This window comes from Bidens hawaiensis, unplaced genomic scaffold, assembly GCF_021521415.1.
Source record: "Bidens hawaiensis isolate Kalapana, Puna unplaced genomic scaffold, B.hawaiensis_p1.1 tig00009272_1, whole genome shotgun sequence".
In the NCBI taxonomy this organism is placed as follows: Eukaryota; Viridiplantae; Streptophyta; class Magnoliopsida; order Asterales; family Asteraceae; genus Bidens; species Bidens hawaiensis.
The window spans coordinates 17479-33778 of record NW_027491684.1 but is presented as its reverse complement, the minus strand read 5'-3'; the positions used below and the strand labels follow the sequence as shown (position 1 = coordinate 33778).

The window sequence follows — 16300 nt, the reverse complement described above, 5'->3', positions numbered from 1 at the left end:
AGTGGGGGAAGGTTATTCAGGCATCATGTGGTGGCGTTGATAGCCGAAAGACAAGGGCACATGCACCAATCAGCCGGTGTCCCGATGATTGAGTGCTATGTGCCTTATGTCCAAGGCTTGATGCAAAACTACTATCGAGCCGGGGGTCTCATCGGAAGCAGCCTCTCTATCCCTATGGGGTAGAGGTAAGGTTGTCTACATCTAACCCTCCTCAGACCCTACCATAGCATTGCTATTGGTGGGATATACTGAGTACGATGATGATGATGATGATGATGATGATGATGATGATTTAAACTATTATAAAGTAGATGCATAAAAGCTTCATATATTTTATATACTAGAGAGATAAAATATAGATAAAATAATTTACAAGTGAAGCGATGTTGTAGTTGTTACGGTACAGAGAGAGCCAGCTTGTGTTGTGTCCATGTACCCACACTCACACTCGCATCGAACCTCATCCCAACTCTCTCGTCCTTTTCCTCATCTCTCTGACTTCATTCCTGCTTTCTTACTCCAACACACACACACACACCCACCCTATATCTATCTATCTATCTATCTATCTATTAATCTCTCTCTCTCTCTCTCTCTACACCCCCACCCCATGGATATTATTATATGTTTCTTCACTACCTCCTCCTCCTTTTCCCGCTCACTATCACCTTGAAAAAAGTAAGCTTCATCTTTTTTCAGTTCCATCAGTTTTATTATTATTATTATTATTATTATTATTATTATTATTATTATTATTATTATTGTGTTGTTGATAGATAACTAAACTAAACTAAACTAAACTAAACTACATATGACCGCTCCAGTTCGTTTGTTTCAACATCTCGTTTCCTAATGTAAGTGTTTTTGTAAACGCCGATGTGTTAAGATAGATCGATAGTTTTCATACAAAATCTCACATGGGTGGTCTCTCTCTTTAATATATATATATATATAGATCGATAGTTTTCATACAAAGACTACTATGTTATGTTACTGACAGATCAAATTTGACCAAACTCAACAAGATGCAAACGCAGCCATTCAAATCAGGAAAACCAATCCTCAATACAAGGCTTTCCAGAAAAGAAAGAAAACTTGCCTTGCTTCAAGATGTATGTTAAACCCTCATCTTTTGAGTTATAAACACACACACACTGAGTGATTTGAATCCTACTGCAGGTGGATAAGTTGAAGAAGAAGCTGAGACAAGAAGAGAATGTACACAGAGCACTTGAAAGAGCTTTCAGTAGACGCTTAGGAACTTTACCTCATCTTCCTCCTTATCTTCCTCCACAGGTTTCCTATCACTTTATAATAATCTGGACTTCACATGCACTCAACTCGTCAGGCCGGTGGTGGGACAGGGACTAGCGATTAATCGTGATTAATTGGATTGAAATTTATATCTAGTTTTTCTATTATACCTATATATATTATATACAAAATTTTCAGTTTTGACCGATTTTGATCAAATAGGATTAATCAATAGCAGAATTTATATTTAATTTTTTAACTATAAGTATATATATATAAAATTTTCAATTTTGACCAAATAGGGATTAAGGTGCGCTTATGCACGATTTTTACAACCATGATCAGATGCCATAGTTTTTAATTTTTTTTTTGGCTAAATTTACAGACTTTGGAGCTGCTAGCTGAAGTAGCTGTTCTTGAAGAAGTTGTAAGATTAGAGGAAGAAGTTGTTAGCTTTAGGCAGGGTTTGTATCAAGAAGCTGTTTATCTTTCATCCAAAATCAATATTAATAATTCAGATAATAATAATAACTCATTAGATCAGTCATCATCAATGTCTCCAGTTGAACTTGAAGTCCATTCAGAACCATCAAAGTTGTCACAGCAGAAGCCTTTGAGTTCACTCACCAGAAGTGGCTCTACTAGATTATCGTACTCTAATCAAATCGGGCCTGATATTTTGAATAGCCTTGTTGACAAGAAGCCTGCAGATTTGAAGAAACCGGATTTGGTTAATACTGATGATGGCGTTTTAGGTAAAGAAAACCGGTCGGCTGTTAATTCGAATAGTAAAATTAAGTGTTCTCCTGAAAGGGTAGCTGATGAAGTGCAAAGTTTAGTTAAAAGGCCTCAAATTAAATTTGAAACTGCTGGAAAACACAGTCCTCCAAAACCACAGGTACCATATAAAATCTCTTTGACTTTAAGAGGTCAAAAAATAGTTATGTTTGACCTTAAGTCAACTTTTGGAAACTATATGATCTGACTTTCAGTTGCATAATACAGAATGGGTTAGTGGATCAAGAAAAGGCTCAAGAAAGCTGTTCAAGTTCATCTTCAGGAGATAGAAATTTGGAAGCTGAAAGTGAATGCAACAAAGTTTCTGAAAATGTGTTGAAATGCTTGATTGGAATATTTTTAAGATTAAGCAAACTGAAAGCAAAAACCATGGATGCGGAGGCGTTCTCCAATTTAATGTCGTTGGATTTAACCGGTGGTGATCGAGGTCCCGCTTTTAGGGATCCTTATGGTGTTTGTTTGAAATCAAAGAGGAGAGATATTGGCCCTTATAAGGATCTTTTTGCAATTGAAACCGGTTCAATTGATTTTAAAAAGAAAGCAAATGCATCCCTTTCGATCCGTAGACTCAAGTAAGTTTAACCTTTGTTTTGAAAAGTTATCACGCCTTATGTCATTTCCACTAACTGAAGTTAACCTTTAAGGTTAGTTTTACGAAAATGACCATTTTACCCTTACCCCTTAATTAGAGGGCGAAATGTGTACTTCTCACTAATCTTTTATTTTCACAAATCTAACCTCAAAAGTTAACTTCCGTTAGTGGTAATGACATGAAGCATGATAACTTTTCAAACAAAGGACACTCGGTGTAATTTTCCATCTTAAATGGCACGTTTCATAAATTGGGTAATACATATAACAAAATTTGTAATTTGCTATTATATCGAACTATTTTATGAATTATGTGCTACTTGACTGTTTAGGCTCCTACTTGAGAAGCTGGCCACTTTCAACATAGACGGTTTGACGCATCAGCAAAAGCTCGCGTTTTGGATAAACACTTACAATATTTGTATGATGAATGTAAGTATATTTTTCTGTCTATTTCTCTTTGTATGTACATATATATGGTTGGTGTTACAAGGGTTAAGATAATATGACAGACATATTTGGAGCATGGAATACCTGATAGCCATGAAATGATGCCAGCACTAATGCAAAAGGTGATCAATTCAAACTCATTTATACTTTCACTAGGGTTATTATGGTAATTTAACCAAGATGATTGGATTTCCATCAGGCAACAATAAATGCCGGTGGGTATTTGCTGAACGCGTTCACGATTGAGCATTTTATCTTGAGGCTTCCTAATCGCTTAAAACTTGTAAGTTGTGGTTCCGGTCTAGGTCTGTAAACGAATCAAATGAGCATGAACTAACTCATTTGTGTTCGTTTATTTAACGTTAACCAAACAAATGACCGAACACAAACAATTTAGCGAACATGCTTTTCTTGTTCATGCTCGTCTGTTAAGAAAATAAAAGTGTTTGTGATCATTTATATTCGTTCGTTAACAATATAAATGAACGGTTCATGAACGTAAGCGAATGAACCTAACTTAGCTAAAAGCAATAAACGTGAACAACTACACTAAATTGTAATGGGCCTAAAAAGTGTAAATGAAAGAAATTTGAATTAACGTAAACTAACGAACATAAACAAATTTGAATGAGCGAAGGTAAAAGAATGTTCACGAACATAAAATGAACGAATGAGACGTGCCCATGATTGTTCGTTCGTCTAACTAAATGAACAAAGTTTTCAGTTCATGTTCGTTCGTTTATAAAATAAGCGAAGATAAACGTTCGGTTTGTTTGCACAACTAAGTTTGACCTATAAATAAGTATATAATCAAAATTTATTTTTCTGCTGTGTGACCATATAATTTATCCTCATTCTTTTCAGTCATGTCAACAATCTGTTGAACATAATGAAACTGAAATGCGTAGCAAATTTGGCTTGGAATGGTCTGAACCGTTGGTCACATTTGCTTTATGCAGTGGCAGCTGGTCTTCACCTGCGGTATAATATCTCTAAACCTTCTTGACCGTTTTTATAAATCCTTTTGGCTATTTTTATAAACTTCCCACATATAGGTGAGAGTGTACACATCAGCACAAGTGGAAAATGAGTTAGCAACAGCAAAGAGAGATTACCTTCAAGCAGCGTGTGGCATAACAAAAACCAACAAACTATTAATACCACACATGTTAGATTGGTATTTGCTTGATTTTGGGAAGGATTTAGAAGCTTTAGTAGATTGGGTTTGCCTTCAACTACCCGGTGAAATAAGGAAACAGGCGGTTGCGTGTCTTGAGAAAAGAGGAAGAGAGCCGATATCTAAAAAGGTTCAAATAATGCCTTATGATTACAGGTTCAGATACCTCATACAAAGATAAGGATTTTACAAAGAATGAATTCAAGCCATGAACTTGAAGGTATATGCGGTTTAAATCAAGGAATTTGATGTTTTATTGTTTTGAACGTTTTTGGTGCAAAGGGTTTGCTTTAGAGTGTAGAGTGGCTGCAGGTTGTGTATAGAGTACATATACAGAAAGAAAGGTGAGATTCTTTATTCTCACAAATTGGGATGGTATGTTTTGAGGGTGGTATAAAATTAATTTATTTTCTTTCGAGGATTTTGTTACATAACTTCGACTTTTGGGTTGATGAACCATATACTATAGAGGTTGTGATGTATCCTAATCCCTTTTCGTAGAAGTATTCTTATGAACCGAACGTCACGTTAGTTGTAGATGAAAACAATACAAGAATTGACTGATTTATTAGCACAACACGCTAAAAGCAAGTGGGCTAGAAAAATAGCCCAACTTGAAACAAGTTTAACTTTTGATCCTGAAAATGATACAGCTGTTGGGAATTTCGGTTCTAATGCGTTATTTGGCGTGCAAGGCTAAGTAACATGATTTAAGGAGTGGATAACTATAAACAATTAAATGTGCTCAGATTTAGTTGTTAGTATAATTATCATGTCCTATTATTTAGCAATCCTAGTTGTAGTCTAAACGTGATAAGGTTAGATTATAAATACGGGTTTAGAGATTGTAATCTGAGTAATTGAGTTTTGTGAAGTTTCTCAATAATATTCGAGTTTGGGTGTTGGCCAAATTCGTGTTCGTGTTCGTGTTCAGCAGTTACACCAAGGGATTTTTCAAAATCTTATAGCCGTAGAAACAAGATGAGTGACGCGAACCAAACGGGAAAAGAGACGACCTCCAGATCGTTTCAGTGTCCGTGTTTGACAAAAATGAACTACACGAGTTGGAGTATGTATATGGAGGTTATTTTTGGGATTCATGGAGTTTGGGATGTAATTGACCCGGGCTCTAATGACGCGAAGAAAAATAATATTGCAAAAGCGCTTCTGTTTCAGTCGATTCCCGAGGAACAGATACTTCAAATCGGTAATTTTAAATTGGCAAAAGAGATGTGGAATGCCATAAAGTCAAGAAATATGGGCGCGGAATGTGTGAAGGATGCTAGACTTCATACGTTAATCCGTGAATTTGACGGTTTGATGATGAAAGAAACCGAAACAATTGACGAGTATGCCTCGAGAATAACTGCGATCTCTTCTAAAGCAGCCAAACTTGGACAACCGTATGAAGAAAGGAAGCTAGTTCAGAAATTCTTCACAAGCCCGCCGAGCCAGTTTATCCAAGTTGTAGCATCCCTCGAGTAAGTGTTAGACCTTAAAACAGTCGGTTTTGAGGATGTTGTCAGGAGGCTGAAGACTTATGAGGAGCGTATCAAAGGACATGTGTTGCGTTCTGAAGAAGGTAAACTTTTGTTTAATAATTCCGAATCCTCTTCGAGTTCAAGGCAGGTTTCACGCGAATCGAGTAGGGGTCGCGGGAAAGGTTTGAACCGAGGTTGTGGTAGTGGACGTGGTGGTGGACGTGGCAATCAGAACCGTGGTTCACAAGGAGGGTCCAACGAAGGGGATAAACGAAAGGTTAAAAAGGATTACTCGGAAGTTCAATGCTTTCGTTGTGATGAATTTGGTCACTTCGTCTCGAGGTGTCCGGAACGGAGGAAAGATAAACAAGCAAATTTAGCTGACCCAAAAGAAAAAGACCCGTCCCTCTATATGGTGCAGTGTGTTCAAGAAAAAGTGTACTTGAATGAACAGAAGGTTATACCAAAAGATTACAAGGGTGATTCGGACGAACAAGACTTGTGGTATTTGGATAACGGAACGAGCAACCATATGACGGGTAATGTATCTTTTTTCTTTGAATTAAATAAGCGTGTTAGTGGCAAAGTAAAATTTTGAGATGGGTCTTATGTTGATATTTGCGGGAAATGGTCGATATTGCTAGTCGGTAAAACGGGGGAGCAACAGTTATTGACCGACATTTATTATATTCCTAGTTTACAAAGTAATATTATGAGTCTTGGGCAAACAATGGAAAGTGGTTGTGATATTTGTATGAAAGACAATTACTTGTTTATGTATGATGATCAAGGAAAATTGTTGATGCGGTTTACTCGATCCAAGAATCGTCTTTATACTATTAAATTAAAGAAGGTGAAACCCGTGTGTTTACAAGCCCGGATTGATACCGAAAATTGGCTTTGACACGCGAGACTAGGGAACTTAAATTTCGAGTCTATGAAACAAATGGTGAAAAATAATATGGTCGTTGGAATGCCAAAAGTTAATCAAGAAAATCAAATTTGTGACTCGTGCTTAGTTGGGAGGCAAACGAGGAAACTGTTTTCGAAGTCGGCAACTTTCAGAGCAACCCGAGCCTTGGAACTAATCCATGGAGATTTATGCGGGCCCATTACTCCTAGTACCATAGCCGGAAATAGGTATGTGTTCGTCTTGATTGATGATTTTTCTCGTTTCATGTGGACTTTTCTGTTGAATGAAAAAAGTGAAGCGTTTGATACCTTCAAGCGATTTAAAGTCATGGTGGAAGTGAAAAATAGCGAGAAAATCAAGACGTTTCGAACCGATCGAGGGGGAGAATTTACGTCTCGTGATTTCAATCGGTTCTCTGAAAACGAGGGGTTTATTCGGCATTTAACCGCTTCGTATACACCTCAACAAAACTGTGTTGTGGAGAGGCGGAACCGCACGATATTGGATATGACTCGGAGTATATTAAAAGCGAGACAAGTTCCGAATTATATGTGGGGAGAAGCAGTGAGACATTCGACCGACGTGATTAATAAAATTCCAACTCGAGCGTTAAAATACAAAACACCGTATGAGATGTTAAAGCGAAAGAAACCAGATCTTAGATTTCTTAAAGTTTTTGGATGTGTTGCGTATTCAAAAATACTTGGTGGAAATATTAAGAAATTAGACGATCGTTCGACTCGTTTAGTTTATTTCGGAAGCGAGAAAGGTTCGGCGACGTATCGTTTATACAATCCATCGACTATGAAAATTGTTGTGAGTTGAATGGGTGACACGGAGTTTGATGAAAAACAAGGTTGGAATTGGGGTAAAAGGACCGAAATAATCGACGAGCAGGATCGATCACCTGGTATGTTTTGGGTGAACTTTGGTGATGAAATTGACACCGGAGAAGGAATCGTTAATACCGATAACATCGGGTCGAGCCCTGGGTCAAACACTATGAGTTCTAGTGGTGACGGGGGTGAAGAAGATGAAGAAGAACCGATAGTCAAAAATGCCCCAACAAGCCCGGTTGGTACAAGCAACACGGTTACACCTGAGCCGGCTGTTCGGAGATCTTCTCGAGCCACGGTTACCCCGGTACGTTTTAGTGATTATGTCTTGAATTCGAGTATGATTGATGAAGATATTTTATTACTTGCTGATGATGAACTGGTTTGTTTTGATGATGCAAAATCGAAATCAGAGTGGGTGAAAGCAATGCGTGTTGAAATTGACTCGATAAATAAAAATAATACGTGGACGTTGACTGAGTTACCACGTGGTGCAAAGACGATTGGTTTAAAGTGGGTTTTCAAGGGTAAAAGTAACGCGGGCGGCTCGCTTAATAAACACAAGGCAAGACTCGTGGCAAAGGGTTATGTTCAGCAACTCGGAGTCGATTTTGACGAGGTTTTCGCACCAGTGGATAGACTCGAAACGGTTCGTTTATTATTATGTCTTGCAGCGAATGAAGGTTGGGAATTGCATCACCTCGATGTCAAATCCGCGTTCCTACATGGCGAGTTAAAAAAAGAATTATTTGTTACTCAACCGCATGGTTTTGTTAAAAAGGGTGAAGAGCACAAAGTATACAAATTATCCAAAGCGTTGTATGCCTTAAGACAAGCTCCGAGGGCGTGGAATACAAAGCTGAACGGTATTTTGTTAAATATGAAGTTTCACCGGTACACGCAAGAACAAGCGGTATATCAAAAGAAAATTGGAGCTGATCTCTTAATAGTCGGTGTGTACGTTGACGACTTAATCGTGACGGGTTCCAATATAAACTTAATAATGGAGTTTAAGCGCGAGATGGCTTTAAACTTTAGATGTCGGATTTGGGAAAGCTAACTTATTATCTCGGAATTGAAGTTTCACAAAGCAAGGATAGGATAAAAATCAAGCAAGAAGCGTATGCGAAGAAAATTTTAGCTGAAGTTGGAATGGAGATTTGCAATTCTGCTCAAATTCTATTGGATCTGAGTATAAAAGTTTCTAAATTTGAAGATGAAGAAGATTTTGATGCTACGAGATATAGAAAGATTGTCGGGTGTCTCCGATACCTTTTACAAACTCGTCCTGACTTGGCATATTCGGTCGTAGTCGTAAGACGGTACATGCAAAGCCCGAAGCAATCTCATGCAACTCTTATAAAGCAAATTATTCGTTATATTCAAGGTACTCTTGGTTTTGGTATTTCTTACACTCGTGGGAAAAACGTGCTAGTTGGCTATAGTGATAGTAGCCATAACATTAACCAAGACGATGACAGAAGCACTACTGGGCACGTATTCTATCTTGGATCTTCACCAATTACTTGGTGTTCTCAGAAACAAGGTACAGTTGCACTCTCATCGTGTGAAGCAGAGTACATGGCGGCAAGTGCAGCCGCTTGTCAGGCAGTTTGGCTAAGGGAATTGATAAGTTAGTTATTCGACAAGGAAATTCCAGCAGTGGTGTTCTCTCTTGAAGAATCCAGTTTTCCATGGAAGGACCAAAAACATTAAATCTCGGTTTCACTACATTCGGGAATGTGTTGATCGTGAAGAAGTAAGTGTCGAGCATATTAGTGGTGTTAAGCAATGTGCCGATATCTTGACGAAGGCTCTTGGGAGAATCAAATTCAAGGAGATGCGGAAATTACTTGGAGTTGAAGACTTGTCGGTTTCGAGTTCGAAATTCCGGGGTGATTGTTGGGAATTTCGGTTCAAGTGCGTTACTTGGCGCACAAGGCTAAGTAACATGATTTAAGGAGTGGATAACTATAAACAATTAAATGTGCTCAGATTTAATTGTTAGTATAATTTTCATGTCCTATTATTTAGCAATCCTAGTTGTAGTCTAAACGTGATATGTTATATTATAAATACCCGTGTTTTGGGGTTTAGAGATTGTAATCTGAGTAATTGAGTTTTGTGAAGTTTCTCAATAATATTCGTGTTTGGGTGTTAGCCAAATTCGTGTTCGTGTTCAGAACCTGGTACCTATTCCATTAACAGCAGGCCGAATGTTACTTGGGTTGAAGTTGTGACAGATGTGTTTGGCGGTTTTTCCGAGTCTGGGGTCTGTTTCATAGGAACCATTTCCGAAACTTATAATGCACCTTATTTGATGCTTCTTTATCGATCGGGAAACACGATTCTATTAAAAAACCACCATACAGTGTGTTGAAGGTTGATGCAAAGCTTCAACTAGAACATGCTCAAATTGATGGCCCACTGTAACGATGTTGACTGTAACCGCCGAATCAGTTTAGTTTTTCCAGCTAAAAATATTAAGAACGATAACCGGCTGAGTCGGTTTAGTTTATTCAAAAACCGTATCTACAGTAATTTTGTATTGCTTATTGTTATATCAATTACCGCCATGTCCACTGTTGTTAAATTTAACTATGTAAATAGATCTCTTTATATATATACCCATCCAAAATTTGTTAAGAGTTTCGGATCCATCCATTGGATTCGTTTGCGATATCCAATTTCACCTAAGTTGTCCCAAACGGAAAAAAAAAAACCGAAAGAGTAATGATTAGTAGCTTTATTTTAGTGGCTGGTTACGTACAAAGAAGAAATTAATTAAAAAGCGTACGTATATATACATTCCTCAATAATCTGTAGTTACAATTGGTGAAGGACTATATATATATATATATAATGGAAATTTAGGATAAAGCAGCAGCTTCTTCAGACTTCAGCAGCTATAGATCGTCGTCGATAACCTCATAATGACGTGTCACCGGTCTCATCATAATGCCACTTGGATAAAATTCCATGTTTCTTTTAGGTTGGTGCTTAAATATACGTTTGGTTCCTCCAAATTTATCAATTTGTGTAAATTTGGCATCTTTGTCACGAATTATGCAGATACGATGCATAGCGAAGCTACAATCTAAGCACTTCCAGATGATAATGGATTGCATACTGCTGCTGCATATTTGGCATAAGCCATCATTTTCAGTCCCCGGAGCAAGTGACACAGGATGTTGGTGAGCACGGTGTTTGAATCGATACCCAAACTTGAAGTTAATTAACTTATAAACACCTTCCAAATGGAGAGCATTAAAACCTTGTTCAGACTGAAGTATGAGTGGAGCACATGCGGAATGTATGGATTGAGCACACTCTACACAATGATAGAACCACTTTCCAGGATCGAGATCCTCCTCACAAACCTCACAAAAGTATTGGCTTTTGTACTCCTCGATCGGAGAATAACTCAGCTGCAGGGGGTGATTGTCACACTTATTCCTGATGGGTTTAGGTAAATGCAAAGCGCATCTGCAATCCAAATAGAAATCACAAGCATTGCATCTATAATAAATATCACCTTCACCAATACCAACACGACATTCCATCCGGCTACTGCTTGATGAGCTAGCATCTACTCTTGTAAGTAAGTGACTTGCGTGTGCTTCATGTGTAATTTCTTTAGGTATAAAAGCACAATTAACATCAATCTTGTATAAGCAGTTCTCTTCGGAGCAACGGTATGAAAACCCATTGAAAGGTAATCGGCAAAAATCACATATTCTTCCATAGAAGTTGGTAGAATTGGAAAGCTCAAGTGTTTGATGATCATGTGGGTGGCCAGGATGCTTTCGTACTTGCTTGGGTAGCCTAAAGCACCAATCATGAAAAACAACATCGTAGCGACTATCATTTCCTCTGAGGAGTTGATAAAATGGGAATTTGGTAATTGGCCTTGAACACGCGTTGCATATTCGTTTAATCCTCTTCTTGGGTCGTGAAGAGACAGTACTCTCGAATTCGATGTGCTTGTAACCTTAATTATTTCTTTACCATATAGTAATCCTACTCCTCCGATGAAAAGTTGTTTATCATAGATAGATTGAGAAGTCTCCAATTCAATATGCGACAACATTAGGGATTCATCAACGAGTGGGAAGTGAAGAAGCTTGGGATGATCATCATCTTTGAAATTTTTTTTTGCTTTTCCCAAGCCTTATCGATACATACATAAAAATTAATTGGTAACATCTTTCATTTTTTTACAGAAATTAAATGATTACAAACAACTTTAAACGTATTTCCTCCAACGATATCATACTTGCTTACTGAAAGTTAACCCTGTTATATATTCTTTTAATTACAAGGACTGCTTTTGTGCCAAAAACTACTACAATTTAATTAGGAAACCTAATAAACCTTACCTACATTTATAAAGAACATTAGACTACAGCCCTAAAAGAACTTACCCGGTTAACTTTTAGTTTGTAATTTTCGGCTTACATTTATAATGAACACTTGATTTGCAGTAAAAGACACGGTTTTACCACATAAGCAATCCACATCGAAAAAAAAACTAAAAGATCTTTCAGCTAGTGCGGATCGTTAGAGGAAAATTCATTCAAAGATGGGATTGTCTGTCAAAATCTCCTGAGTTGGGATTAATCTCGGTCAGTAGTTCAAAGTTGGAATTATTAAAATCCAATAGCCTTTCAAAAATTTATGGACTTAATTAGATATTGTTTGCTACACATTTTTATATGAAAATGTTTACAATTCAAGTTTATAAACATGATAAAACATGGTATAGAAATATCGTGTTTGTGATGTTATGTACACATGAATATATTTAAAGCTAGATTTACCGGGTGAGAGGATGGACATGAAAGGCTCCATACTTTGTGTTGCACAATCTGGGTGAACGTAGTACAAGCACTTACTACACATGTAAATAAAATTTTCATCTTCTAATTTCAGACCACAGATCCTGCATTCGCAATCATATAATTGATCTAGAATCGAATATGAAAGGGTGAGCGAGTGAATGTGGCTAAACTGTTGAGTTCGAAGTAATAACTTTATGGGAAGGGAGAGACAGTCGAAATTAATTGAGAATTTAAAACAAGTGACACAGTGATAGAAGTGTCCTTCATGTTTCTTCCCACATGCAAAACACTTGCTCAAATTAGGTTCAACACTAATAGAGATTAATGGGTGTGAGTGGCAGGGGTGATGGATCGTATTTCGCTCCACAAATGTGGCGCAAAGTAAATCGATTCCATAATCACATGTTGAACAATGATAGCATATGCCATCTCGGTGATGCTTGAAACAACCATGGCATTGATCATTTGTTATTTTTTTAAGGACAAGAGTATGAGAAGGGTGGCCTTGGAATTTTAAGGTTGTTGGCACTTCTTCACAAAATTTATGGAGGGAGTAATTGCATGACGACATGCTACACTTGTAGTAATAACGGTGGTACCAGTCGATTTGTTTGTCACAACGATTACATTTGCACTTGAAGTTTTGTGTTTCAATCAATTCCTTTTCATCATAATCCTCATCGTCTTCTTCATAGTCTCGAAGCATCAGTTGCAAATCAACGAGTGTGAGTGGATGTTCGTGTTGAAGCTCTTCTAGGTTTTGCTCCTCGACATGCATTTCGCAGTATTTTTTTTCACTTTATTATAAAGGATGCTTGGTTACTTCGAAACATACAAGGTAAACAAAAATTACAATGTAAGTGTGTGTTTGTGTTGGAATGTTTAATATATAACAAAATTTTAAGTTGAGGACGACAAGAACATATATAGATCTTATAACTATTGTTTTAAGTATGATATATATGTAGTTTTTTATTTCTCTTCCACTAAATACAATTATTTGATTCTTTCCGTAAAAACGGGTGTTGCAAAATGCGGGGAACCATAAATTTTTCATGTAAAAAAACTCAATTTTATATGCAAAAGTTTCACTTTTGCACAATTTTTTTCCGGAGATTTTAAATATATAATCACATTTCGTAAAATTATATATATATATATATATACATATTCTAATAAAGTAAAATAAATGTGAACACTTGTCATATTTTGGTTAATTCTCACAATTTTTTTTCCTTCAAAACTTATATACCCTAATATATGTATTAAATCAATAATTATTTACTTTCCTTTTACACTATATTCATATAATATTTATATATTTTTATAAATTAAAATATTTATATATTATTTTACTATGTATTTCAAAATACTTGGTGAATTTCAAAAATCAACAACAAATCATGTTTCTCAAATAAAAATTGTTTCGGGTTTTTTGTGGAAGTTAAATTTGATTTTATGGGTCTAAAGTTGGTAAATAGATTGTTTGGTATAAGATTTAGGTCAAAATTTGTTATGGGTTAAAAATGAAAATTTTTGAGTATTTTTAAAAGTTTGAGAATTCAAAATAAATTTATCGTCAAATTTGTTATGGGTTCAAAGTGTTGACTTTAAAATATCAAAACTATGAAACTTAGAATTTTAAACATGATTCGGGTTTCAAGTTTATTTTTAGGGGCATTTTTGAAATAATCAAAAACTTCGGGATTTGACAAATTGACTATTTTCCCCTCAACTATTAAAATCTAAGAAAATATTGTGAACACTTTCGACATGTCACCCCATGCTATCAATGCTTATAACTTTTATCAATTTTGAAATATTTATGTCAACATTAATCCTTCAATTGTGATCAGAATGTTGTAAGGGAAGCATGTCATGCAAAATTATGCTCAAATGAAACAAAATATTCACAAAATTGAATGGGTTAACATGTTGTTTTTTATGTTGTCATTATGACAAAGTCGAGAAGCCATCTGAAACCTATCAAAATCTTTTTTATGGTGTAGCTCAAAAAAACATAGTTCTTAAAAAACATCCATTGCTACAATTTAATATCATACTTTCTTTTGATGGATGGTAAATTGATAAATATATCAATAAAGGTAATGCCTCTTTTGTAATTAGGCTGAGTGATTAGAACTACTATCGTATGAGAAGTCTTATTTTCGAAATTGGTTCATAACCAAAGTTCTTTCAATTATACATATATGACACCGAGAATGAATTTTTCAAAAGAAAGAAGCATTCTCGGGTACGATTTTGCGATATAAATAAAATCAATTTATGTACACATTGTATAGATACAAACATATATGTAATACATTTTTTTCATATACGCTATATAATTATTTGTTTTACTTATAATTTTATAATGTGAATTATCCCGTATGTGACACGGGCTCTAAAACTAGTATATATATATAGAGAGGATCAAGAGAAAACTATCTTTAGAGAGGAAACTAAACTCCTAAATAATTATTTTTAATTAAAAATGTAGGTCCCCCCGAGGCGTCGCTGATCGATACGAGTGCGGAATCCTCCTAGACTCGTTTATTGGTGTAAAGATGAAGAACACAAACACGTACACGAACAAATACACGAACAAATACAAGAAGGGGATAATCAAATCTGCAGATTCTTTATAATAATAATTAAACAAACACGTTATATACCGTAACATAAACAGAAACACGTCCGACCCGAGGTGAGCTCTACCTCTGGTCGTCCCTAACGACACTCTCTCTCTGTTTGTTCTCTCTCGACACTCAAACTGTAACACACAACTCTCTGAATTACTGGATTCTTAACCTAAACAAGACACACGTATATATATATATAAACTTCTATAGGCGTCAGTAGGCGAAGTTGTTCATAACTTCGCCTAAGGTGAAGTTGTCCTAACTTCCCCGTTGGCGAAGTTGTTCTAACTTCACCTATGGCGTCTCCACTGGTCTGAATTGCATAGCGACGGTCACAAAATGCACCAACAGTCTCCCCTTTGTCCGTTGCTCTCAATTCTAACAAACACAAAAGATCATCTGTTACAAAACATGCACCAACAGACTCCCTCTTAACTGATGATCTTCTGTTTGCTCATCAACCAGCCGTGTCTGAAACTGTCCTGTAGCTTCACAAATCTACCAATCACCCAGCGTCTTCCATATCAGATCTCCCCTTCAGTGTAAGCTTCTCCGACTATAATGATTGAGGTCTTTGAAATGCATGCATCCTCGTGCCAATAGATCATCTCAACCAATCACGTGAGTCCATCTGACTTCACCAACACGTGAAGTTGGGCGTCCTCCACAACTTCACCAACTCGTCGGCATACGATAAGGTTTAATCTTCAACTACTCAACATCAAGTGATCAATTTCATCACAAAACCACCTTGACAGAATCTAACACATGACCATTAATTAATCTGAAGCATCTTCAATCACCAAGGATAACGATCAAGAACATAAACACTTTAATTCCCGATTAAATCCAACTTGTTCCAGAATTTTCACTCTAATAAATGAGCATCACGTTTCAGGATCCATTTCTCGAACGCCTTGAAAATAACATAATTAATATGCTCTGACCGCAATCCAGTAATGACGAAAACCTTCAGTTCAATTTGACTTTCTTCAGTTGGTCAACCTCGAACAACAACAATTTCATTGCCCACAAACACCCAAATATGTGTCAATATCCAGTTTCAATCAATATCCCATTCTCAAACTCAACTCTATATCCAGAGTTGACACGTATTTGTTCACACGTAAGACCCAGAGATAACAAGTTTAACTCGTTGACGGAACAACATCTCCGGTCTCACAATAATCGTGTACACCTGGCCATACAGACGAAAACACCAAAATACTCCTTTTTTTTTTTTTTAACTTCGCCGAGAAGTCAACTTCGCCTAAAGTCAACTTCGCCTGTTCATAACTTCGCTTGGCTATAACTTCG

At 36.5% G+C, this 16300-nt stretch overlaps 2 protein-coding genes and 1 pseudogene across 2 annotated transcripts; all 3 read left to right on the top strand.

The window, feature by feature from the left end:
* The first annotated feature begins 992 nt into the window (after positions 1-992).
* On the top strand, positions 993-4662 carry LOC143531873 (uncharacterized). Its single transcript, XM_077027076.1, has 9 exons — positions 993-1112; positions 1180-1296; positions 1640-2152; positions 2260-2624; positions 2976-3075; positions 3156-3215; positions 3293-3376; positions 3958-4074; positions 4149-4662. The coding sequence occupies exons 1-9, from the start codon at positions 1026-1028 to the stop codon at positions 4449-4451; spliced, it is 1746 nt and encodes a 581-aa protein (XP_076883191.1). The 5' UTR covers positions 993-1025; the 3' UTR covers positions 4452-4662.
* Positions 4663-5320: 658 nt separating this feature from the next.
* On the top strand, positions 5321-6349 carry LOC143531859 (uncharacterized). Its single transcript, XM_077027066.1, has 2 exons — positions 5321-5751; positions 5797-6349. Exons 1-2 carry the CDS (start codon positions 5321-5323, stop codon positions 6347-6349), a joined length of 984 nt encoding a protein of 327 aa, XP_076883181.1.
* A 2303-nt stretch (positions 6350-8652) lies between these two features.
* Positions 8653-9138, top strand: LOC143531858 (secreted RxLR effector protein 161 pseudogene; annotated as a pseudogene).
* Positions 9139-16300: the final 7162 nt, after the last annotated feature.